This window comes from Parus major, chromosome 8 (genome assembly GCF_001522545.3).
Source record: "Parus major isolate Abel chromosome 8, Parus_major1.1, whole genome shotgun sequence".
NCBI classification, from domain to species: domain Eukaryota; kingdom Metazoa; phylum Chordata; class Aves; order Passeriformes; family Paridae; genus Parus; species Parus major.
The window spans coordinates 1,533,155-1,543,751 of record NC_031777.1 but is presented as its reverse complement, the minus strand read 5'-3'; the positions used below and the strand labels follow the sequence as shown (position 1 = coordinate 1,543,751).

Sequence of the window (10,597 nt, the reverse complement as noted above, 5' to 3'; positions counted from 1 at the left end):
AAAAAAAAAAACCAAAACAATCCAAAAGAAACCAAAACCAAACACCCAACCAAACCAACAACCATGGTCTTGAGGAGACTTGCCCACACTTTGTGAATGCATTTGGCTCTGGCTTGATAGTCGTGCTAGGAGGAGAGAAGGTGTAGAAGAATAGGCACAAAGTGAAACAAAAGCAGCTCAGGTTTAGGTTCTGCTTGCTTTATTCTTCCAAGGGAATGGGCCAGATGTTTGGACTGGTGTCTCGCTCTACAAGACTTCCACTTACTCCTTTGATGCCAAACCAGGTGTCTGCTGAAAGGCAATAAATGTTCAAATATGTAGATAATTTTTTTAAAATTATTTTTTTATAATTAAAAGCCACCCTTGACCATTCCCCCACCTCCCCAAAGCACAGGCACTCACACCACCCCTGTACATACCAGCAGGAGAGAGCAAGGGAGCTTTGAGCAGCATTGCTGAAACATCAGCCCATGCTTGGGGCAAAAAGAAAGAGTTTAAAATAGCTACGACCTCACTCAGATCTCCCACCTCCCATCTGATGTCCAGACATGCCACGAGCCCCCTCTCTGGCATCTAAGGCTCTGTTCTGTGCTGAGAGACGACAGCCACTCTGACACTTCTGCATTGGGCAAGGAGAGCTCTCTAAAGCCAAAGCTGCTCCCCCGTGGGGCTGGACGTGGAGCACACATCATCCCTGGGCGGTGAGACGTGCTCACCACATGTGCCACTGCTGGGGCTGGGCTGGGGGTGTGAGGGAGAGGAACGGGGCACCCAGAGGAGCGCTGCTGGTGCCTGTGCCATGGTAGGTATGTTTCCTTTCTGGGCCCTCCACAGCGAAGGCGCTCAGCCAACTCCAAAGATCTCCTTCTGCTGCCGTGAGCAGTGCTTGGGGTCAAGGGTGGAAGGGGGTAGGGGTAGGAAGGTGGGTCCTTGAGCACGGTGGTGGAGATGGCTGCAGTGATGTGCTCCAGGAGATGCCACCCCACGCTTGTCACGCTGTTCTCCCTCCCCACTCTTTTTGTCGAAGGACATGGGACCAAGGAGAGTGTGACAGGGCTGCTGGGGCGGGCAGGGGATGGTGAGAGAGGCAGGAGAGGTCCTCTGGCTCATCTCTCTCCACAAGACCAACTGCGGCTCTCTTTTATCCCTCTTCGAATATATACCTTTATTTTGATTACGATGATGACCGTGATTATTGTTGTGACCGCTTGTTTGCTTTTATCTTGCCAAAGATGAACGGAAGCAGCTTTGGCCACTAACCTTTCCTTCCCTCTAATTTGTGTCTTTGTTGTTGTTGGTCTGTTTAGGTGGATACCCTTCGCCATGTTATCAGCCAGACAGGAGGATACAGTGACGGACTCGCGGCAAGTCAGATGTATAGTCCGCAGGGCATCAGTGTAAGGAAAAAAAACAGGCTTGGGTTCTGGTCTTTTGGGTTTCGTTGGTTTTTTTTTTCATTTTTATTCTCTCACTACCAATTATTTCAAAGCCATAGGGCTCAGAATGCCACTTAGTAGGACTTGTCTTTGCTTTTACGGTCACCTAGTTCATCGCTTCTGTATCGGTCACGCCAGCGGCGGAGCTTTGCCCACAAAAAAAGTGGCGCCGGGGCAGGCTGCGTGCAGGCAGCTGGCGTCTCGGACTGTCACAGCCCATCAGCGTTCGCCCGGCACCTGCGGCCACGCGCGCTCGGCCGACAGGAGCTGCTAAACAGGTGACACCTCCTGTAACCACGCTGGGGAACGGCACCGCTAACGCCCCGGCCCAGGGGTGGCTCCGTGCCGGTGGCACCGTCCCGCAGCGGCCGGGTGAAAATAACCCATCCCCGGCCGGCGTCCGAGAGCGCGGCGATAGCGAGTGAGAGGAGGAAAAATACCCACAAAGCCAACCAATGTCTACCCAAGAAAACCTCGCCCAAGCGGGCTGGGGGAGGATGTGAGGGGGAGGGCGGTCTCTGGAGCATCTTCTCCTTGTTCTTGGGTGCGCTGGCGGGTTCTGACTAGCATGAAAATTCGTAGCGACAAGCTGTGTCGCACAGGGGGAAATCGATCAGACACACACAAGGAGAACCCAGTGTAGATTCGGGACAGCAATCCAACTTCATTTCTCAGATCAATCGTCCACCATCTCAGCAGCGGTGACAGCAAGCTGGGAGAGGAGGGCAGCCTGGAAAAGGAGGCTGCGAGCGCCGGGTGGGTGGTGGCAGTGGTGTCCGGGGTGGCACAGAGGAGGAGGCGGCTGGCCTTGGACATGGGGACGCTGATGGCTGAGATAGGGTGGTCTTGAACTCATCAGAGAGGTGATGATCCTCTGGGTGGGATGGTGGTCCTGCAGCCCAGACCCCAGCATGGTGCACCAGCCAGTCCCACTGGGCCATTTGTCACCTGGCATGGGACCATCTCGCAGGACAGGGAGAGGGGTGCCCTGGGACGGGGGGCTCTGCTCCCCTCTCCTGCAGGCTTAGTGGGCGGCTTGACGTCAGGAGGCAGAGGCAGGGAGGATTTGTGAAGTAATGTAATTGAACATGTGCAGATAATTATGTCTCATTACATAAGCCCCTTGCAAAAACGGCACTTGGAAATGCCACATGAAAGAGCCTATCGTTCCGCATTAATTTCTCCGTGCGCTGAATTTATTCCCTTTCTGGCTTTTTAATACTTGGAGAGTAAATGAATCGCAGGCTGATCATGATAAGAGATGATACTTTTGTATAAATTAAAATACCCCCAAGGAAAGAGGCTGAGCTGATTACAGTTGCAGTTGGCTTGGAAAATAACAGTGGGCTGGGTTAAGCCAAAATTTGGGGGGGAGGGTTGCTGCCAGAGATTATGAGGCAGGGATGGGGTGGCTGGGGAGAGGATAAGGAAGAGAGAGTGAAAAATCAAAGGCTGAATAGGAGATGGAGAGCTGGGTTGATGTTTCTGGCTGTGGTTCTCTGTGGGAGAACCAATGTTCCCATGAGTATCAATGAGAACTGGTGGATGTTTGGCATCTGATGTCTTCTCAGGTTGGTTTTCCAAGAGGGCAGGAACCCAGACTGACCCATATTGGACGTTGTCAAGATAGGGGCAGGTTGGCAAAGGGCCTGCACAGTGTGGGTGACTCCTCAATTCCCCATAAAGCTGTGGGAGGCATGGGGAATGAGGCAGGGAGCCCAGAGCTGAGCAGGCAGTTTAGGAAGCACCCCCTGGATTGCCTGTTTGTTTCCCCTGCATCCCAGCCAGTGTGCTCCAGCCTGATTGTCACTTAATGTCTTCCTATCCAGTGAGGTCCCTTGATGGATCCCAGTTTGTGTGGCTGCCCTTTTGGAATCTGGTGCTGGGGGATCCTCAGTGCAGGCAGGGTGACTGTCTCCAACAGGCAGGGCTTCCCTGCCTCTCCCTGAACCCTCTGATGCCGAGGAGGGGCAGCGGAACGCGGAGCAAAGCTGATGGTGACACAGAAAGCTGCCGTCCCCGCATCACCCGAGCGTCCCCGTGAGCTGCTGCGAGGAGATGAGCCGAAACCTAGTCAAGAGCCCTGTCACAATGATGTCTGCACGGGGCTGAGGTTAAGTCATCCCTGGAGCCCGTCAGCACCGGGAAGTCAGCGGCAGGTTGCCCAGCTCCACTGCTGGAAACCTTGGCAGGGGAGACAACGCTCGGGGTTTGCCTTCCTTGATGGAGGATGAATTTTTAAACGCGTGTAAGTCGTGACAGCTGAGAAGAGGGATCTACCCAAAGCCCAGTTCCCTGCGTGGCTCTGCTGCTGTGGCTGACAGGCAGGGAGGGCTGGAGTCGGTTCTGCATCGTTAGCAGGATAATGGGCAATGTCCCAGCCAGCGCCAGCGCCGTGACCCACGGCCATGGCAGAGGGAGAACAGGGCCTTCTCCTTCACAGGTGGGGACAGCGCTGGTCCCAGCAGTGCTGGAGACAGGAGCTGTCCTGAGGATACCCAGCCTTGGATGTCTGAGAAGAAACCTTTCAGGAGGTTTGGGGTGTGAGCCACCCCTTTTGGCAAACTGAGGCTGTAGGGTTTTGCACCGTGACATGAGAGTTGTCCTGGGCTGTCAGGGCAGTGTTCATGGGGGTCCACACGTGTATCCAGGAGGTCTCCCAAGCCCAGGGGTTTCAAAGCATGTAGGAAAGCTCAGGTTCTGTTGGGTTCCAGTACTGATTGCATCTTTGTTGCCACAGTCCTCTGGAATGTCCTACCCCAAAACATCACCTTTCCTGCTGCTGCCCTATGGCTGTAAATCCACCAAGTGTTCTACTTTCCCCATATGATACTCAGTGAGTGAACTATAGTCACCTTAAAGCCCTTTGGTTTGGACTCAGTGTAATTTACAGATGATTTAAAAGTGTCAAAATGACTAGCTGTTCTTAAAGTTCATCAGAGAGTGAAGGTTTTGGTTTAAAACTGCTGCTGTGGAGACTGGTGCCTGTTCACAGAGCAGTGTGTGTGTGTGACCTGGATGGTGGTGGCCAGTGGCAGGGTGTGACAGGGAGTTTTGGATCCACTCCTGTCAGCAAGGATTGGTACAGGAAAAAACTGGGAGCTCCTTACTTGACCCGAGATCTTTTGTTCTAAAAAGTTGGGCCTTGGGAAAAAAAAAAGTTGTTGCTCTGTTCCTCTGGCAGCTGCAGTTCACAATCACGGTCAAGTTTTGGTTCATGATCGTGGCCACCATGGCTGGGCTGTGGGAGTTGGTCTGGCAGGGCTTCAGTGCTCAAGTTCCACCCATAAGAAATGCCTTGGTGTGTTCTGAAGGCCAGGGATGCCTGGCTGTGACCCTTGGGAAGGGATGTCCTGACAAGGCTGGATTCTCTGGTGTGTGCTGAGACCCTCAGTGTGTGACAAAAGGTCTTAGAAACTCAGAGAAGCACCTTTGAGGCTGCTCTGTCAGACTGGCCAGTACCTGGTGTGTTTGGAGGCTGACCTGATGCCCTCTGCCATTGTTGGTGGGACAAGGGTTTGGTCACAGGAGGTGGGGTGCTGAGACAGCCTCTGTGCTAAGCAGAATGTGCCTTTAAAAACTGGCAGAGAGTCAACTCCCAGCCCCACGTAGGAGGCCCGGGCAGGGAGCCAGCCAGACTTGCTGGAGGTGACAAAAGCACTGAGACCTGTGGAAATGGGCACCAAAACCAGTTGCTTCAGCAGTCTTTCACTGGGGCTCCAGATTTGGACAGTCACCAAGGCTTTGCCTGTGCTTTGGCACCAGAAGGTGACATCTGGAGAGATGTCCCAGAGACTGCTGCTCTGTCTTTGGCATCTGCCCCTCCTGAAGAAGTCACAGCCGTGTGCAGGGGCTCTGCAAGAGGCAGCAGCCTCCTGAAAAGACTCCCTTGTCCATGAGGGGGATCCCAACCGATTTACTACAGTCAAACCCCGGGGGATCTCCTTGCTTGGAAGAGGTGAAGCCATCTGGGTGGAATTGGATGAATCCCACTTGATGCACGCCGCGATGGAGAGTACTCCAGGAGGAGTGGGGATGGTTCCTGGATGCCCTCTGCCTGGGGGAAGGATCTGGCCTTCTCATGGAGGACTTCTCCATACCAGAGGATGGTGTCAAGATGTCACAGCCAGCCTTGGGTCCTCCTTTTCATCACTTGACCCACAACTTACGGGCTCTCCCCAGCATTCCCTTGACTTCCCACCACCAAGGCTGCATCCAGCCACCCAAATTCCCCAAAGCACAGGAAGGCTCATTCCCAATCCTCAATACCTTCCACGGATTTTTGGGAAGGAGCAGGGTGCTGAACACGAAGCCACCACTCTCTTGCTTCTGTGGCTGGCAGGCAAAAAGCCTGGCTAAAAATAGTTGAGCACAATAGGGCCAGAGCCCTGCTCCACACGGCCCCCACCACTCTCCCCCCTCCTGCTCGCCGTAACGACCCTGCAAACACTAAATGGCATCTGAGTGCATTAAGCAGCAAACTCTCCGGTGACATAGCAATTACGGCTCTGAAATAGATTTGGTGCGTCACGGAAGATAAGGGTTTTGAAAGTTTCTGTTGTGATTATAGCTTGTAACTCCAACAAATAACAGGCTTGGTAATAAGAGGCTGCCAGCACGGCTATTGTGGTTCTCTCTCACTGATGGCACGTAAATTGCTATTAATGTCCTAAGTGTACTTGAATATGCCAGTCTCGGGGCGGCGGAGTTGGCTCTGTGTCTCTCTTTACGCGGCCTGTCATTGTCGGGCTGATAATCTACAGTAATTGCTGCCTCTTGCAGCAGTCCAAGATGTGTAAGGGTGGATATTGCTTCTTGGGGAGCGCAGGGATGGTGGGTCAGGGCCTGGCTCTGGGGGCAGTGGGCATGGGGGACACGGGGCTGGCGATGCTGGTGTCACACTTGCGCCCAAGGTGGAGCAGAGTGGGGTTTGCTAACCTGTGAGCAAGCTGAGGTGGTGATTCCTGCTTTCCTTGCTGTTGCCTGACACCCTTTGCTCCCATGCACGTATGGAAGAGCTCAGGGGCACAGCAAGGGGTGTGCACACACCTCTTGTCTTTCCCGCTTTGTGCGTGTCCCGCTGTCAGCTGCTCTGACTCCTCAAACGTGGCTTCTCGTGCCTGTCAGCTCTTTGCTCCCATCACAGGCAGCACCTCAGCATGGGGAGTTCTCCTGCCCTGAGCCCTCTGGGGTGTCCCAGCTGTTGGATGATGCAGCAGGCGGCAGGACAGGCAGCCAGAGTGGGCAGAGCAGCCCGGGCGTGTCTAAAGCAGGACAGAGACTGCTGCCAACTGGAGCTGGGGCAGTGCTCGGGCAGGATTAATTAGCCAAGCACTGAATCAATGTCAGAGCAAGCAGAGGAGCTTGGGTGCGACATCTGCTCCTCTCTGAAGGGGATGGCAGCAGCAGAGGAGCAGATTCTGTGCGCTGCCGGCTCCTGCCCGCGGCAGCCGGGGCCCTCCGGTAGCTCAGCTCTCGAGCGCCTGGAGAATTTGGCTCTGCATCTGTTTTTAGGAGAAGAAACAAGTTGTCTGCCATGGTTTGCTGCATGAACCCTCGGATGGGATATAGTGGTGGCAGCTCTGCTGTGCTGTGCCTCGGTTTCCCTCAGTGAGGTGGGGACATGGAGCTGTTGTGGCACAGCAGTTCCGTGGGACCCTTTGCATGTTCACAGCACCTGGGTTCAGATCACATTCAGGCTGCTGGTTCTGAAGTGAAGTTCTGCTGTTTTCTTTGTTCCACATGAGGAAGGGTCATAATCAGGGGTTAAAAAACCCCAAACAACCAGAGCTTGGGGTTCTGGAGAAATACTTTTTTTTGTGTTTTTTTTAAGGGATGGACTTTCCGTGAGCACTAAAATCCGTTTTCAACAGAAATGTTTCTGCCCTGTATCACTGATGGGAGCCCTGTGGTCTGGGGTGGGATGGGGCAGTCAGAGGGGACATCTTTGCCTCCCACACCAGTCCCAGCTGAGGGAGAAGCAGGGAGGGGGATCTGGGGTGGGTGGGTAGGGCTGTTTGTGCCTTGCCATCGGGTGACTGATGTCTCTGTGTGTGTGTGTGTGTGTGTGTCCCTTCCTTCAGGCTAATGGAGGTTGGCAAGACGCTACTACCCCATCGTCGGTGACCTCCCCCACAGAAGGCCCTGGCAGCGTTCACTCTGATACCTCCAACTGATCTCCCAGCAAATTGCATCCCTGGCTGAGCCGGCCCCGGCGGGGGCAGGAGGGGAGGGGGCCTCTCCTAACACCGCAGCAGTCAGACTGGAGGTGAACCCAATCAGCACACACAAGAAGACTCCTTCTCTTCTCTTCTCTTCGTCGGGATGCTTTTTTCAGCCAATCTGGACACTTCTTTATACTCTCTTCCCTTTCTTTTCTGGGTAGAAGCCGCTCTCCCCCTCCCCGCCACCGCCACAACACCGCTCCCTTCCCCTCCCCGCTTCCCACCCAAGGTAGAAGGATTTTAAGGAGGAAAAGCAAAAATCCACCACCACCACCACCACACAAACCGACCCCAGAGCAGTGTACAGCCTCATGCTGGGTGTCTCTCTGAGGAGCCACAGGGGTACCTCAGTCACATCTCGCTCCCTCGCTAGCAGGCAGCCCCCTGCCCCCCTTCCTTTCACGCTACCTCTCCGTAGGGAATTGCCATCGTCGGGAATCCGCTCCTGCCTCGTCTCAGCAGCCTCCCGCACTCAGCCCTGCCCCGGTGAGCTGTCCCCAGGCTGCTGCAGGGACAGGGCAGGTGGCCCAGCCCCTGTGCACGTAGAAAGGAGCCAGCGTGCTCCCCCTCGCTTCCAAAAGGTACCGTTCCCATTCCCAGCCCCGGGGAAACTTCCCAGTCCCAGCCCTGCTCGGCCAAGCATCCCTCCCACTCTGGCTGCTGTGATCTGGACAAGCCATGAGACCCTGCTGTCCTGCCTGTTGCTGGAGGGGAGAAGAGGAGGGAAGGAAGGGAGGCAGAGGCAGGTGGGGAACGCTGCCATGGCTGATTGCAGAGGTGCTGACACCTCCAGGGAGCTGTGTGGGATCAGGCATGGGTGGCTGAACAGCAGCAGTTCTCTCACAGCACCTGGAGAAGCTGGTGGTGGAGTTCTCCTGCTGAGGGCAGTGTCACGGGGCCTTGGCTCCCGTTCCCAGCAGGAGCTGGGTTCCCCAGTTCACCCAGGACCCACAGAGGTTTGTGCGTTGCCAAAGCCCTGCCAAGCCAGCAGTCAGGGATGGGCAGCAGAATGCCAGGGGCTGGAAGTGCTGGGGTGAGTGTCTCAGGTGCTTCTGGTAGCTCTTGAGGCCCCAGATTTGCTCTGCAGGACGGGGGGCTGCCCCACTGGGGGATGGCTGCGTGCTGAAGCTGCTGGTTTTCCCCCAGGAGTTTCCTGGGCAGTGGCCATGGAAGAACTCATGGGACTTTCTGCCCAGCTTTTCTGGCCCACTGCTGGGACAAGCAGTGGTGGCTGGCAAGCGAGGCTTCATCCTGCCCCTTCAGGCTGATGCTGGGAGGACGTGGCTTTCATGGAAGAGCAGGAAGAGGCAGCACCAGCTGTCCTGGGCAGCGGGCTGAGCTTCGTGCCAGGGCGGGACTCGTGGCCATCGGTTCTTTCAGTGGGCACGAGGAGGCTGAGCCAGCCTGCATCGAGACCCTGGGTGTGGTGGGGACTGGTGTGGGTGCAGGATGTCTGGCACCTCGTGGTGGATCCCAGGATCCCTTGGGATCGATACCTCACGCTGTTGAATGTCCGTGCCCGCCCTGCTTGTGCTGGTCTCCAGGTGGGAACCGCCAGCGCCGAGCAGCATTAAGCAGAATTTAAAATCAGAGCTCTGCCAAAAAATATCTCCACCCTTCTGCTGGAAAAAACCCCGTTCCTTGTCCTGCAGGGCACAGTGGTGGTGTGGCCCCAGCTCCAGCACGGTGTCACCTCGTGGCCATCGTGTCCTGTCCTGCTCCTTCCATCCGTGCCAGGAGTGGGGACCCCGTGGCACAGCAGGATGTGACATGAGGGGCTCGGGGCTGTTCCCCAGCTGAGGGTTAAGGGCATGGAGAAGGTTCTTCTCCTGCCAAGGATGGTCAGGAGGTGCTGCCCTCCTTCCCCAGCTCCTCTCCTTCCCACCTTCCTCCTCCTCTTCCCCTGGCCTCCCTCAGCGCTGCCTTTTGTCCACTTCCAGCTTCTTTTCCATCAACCTGGCAAAGCATTGCAGGGACACAGGACTGGCTCAGGCCTCTTCTCCAGCGAGCTTCCTGCAGGAATGCCACCATCCCTCCTGGAAACCAGCTGGGAATGAGCTGGGAAAGCTGCTGGAGCCAGCCCACGCTGGGGCTGCCCTCTCCTGCCCCACTGCTCCTCCACGGTACTTTGCAAATCCCCTCCTGGGTTCCTCCAGTTTGTGTTGGCGTAGCTGCTTGCTTGCCTTTTTCTTTGCTATTTTATTTTTTTTTTTTTAAAAAAAAAAATTAATTTTAATTTTTGGGTTTTGTTTCTCCTCCCCTGCTCCAGCCCCGAGTGTTGTGGGGTTTTTTTTCTTCTTCTTTTTTTTTTATTATTATTATTATTTTTCTTTTCTGCCCAGAAAAACCTGACTTCGATACCAAAAAAAAAAAACAAAACAAAACAAAAAAAAACCACAAAAAAAACACAAACAAAAAAAAAAAACCTGCAGAAACTCAAAAAAAATAAAAACAAAAAAATCACAAAAAAAAAAACTCGACGATTCTTTCAGCTTTATTAACATTTTCCATTGTTTCTTGCGATTTGTGTCTCGTTCTTTGTAGTATTGATGATAACGAACATTTGATAATGAATGTTCTTGTATATTCAGATAAAGGAGAAAAAAAAAAAAAAACCAAAAACGCAGTGGGAATTTAATAGTGTTTATAATAAAAGAATAAAAAATGACCCTCTTAGCACGCAAAATTGAACAGGGGGAAGGTCCCATCCCTGTTCTTTCTGTGGCAACAAGCGCTTCATTCCTGTATAGTTTATAACATCAAACTACCTACATTCATCCTCCTTTTTTTTTCCTTTTTTTTTTTTGTTTGTTTTTGGTTTTTTTCCCATGGTTTGGGGTTTGTTTTTTGTTTTTTTTTTTTCCCCCCCATTTTCTCGCATTTGTGAATTAGTTCAAGAATGCTAGAAAAGTGTAGAGTTGTGCACACTCATTTCTT

General features: G+C 53.8%; 1 protein-coding gene across 2 annotated transcripts in view; it reads left to right on the top strand.

The window, feature by feature from the left end:
• The window catches only part of PBX1 (PBX homeobox 1), a 122,804-nt gene extending 112,932 nt beyond the window's left edge, over window positions 1-9,872 (top strand). Inside the window, exons 8-9 of one of the 2 annotated variants that reach the window (XM_015636598.3) lie at window positions 1,308-1,397; window positions 7,520-9,872. In XM_015636598.3, coding sequence (XP_015492084.1) covers window positions 1,308-1,397; window positions 7,520-7,612 — 183 coding nt within the window. In that variant the 3' untranslated portion in view covers window positions 7,613-9,872. The remainder of the gene's footprint in view (window positions 1-1,307; window positions 1,398-7,519) is intronic. The other variant, XM_015636599.2, reaches the window with a different exon arrangement.
• The last annotated feature ends 725 nt before the right edge of the window (window positions 9,873-10,597 follow it).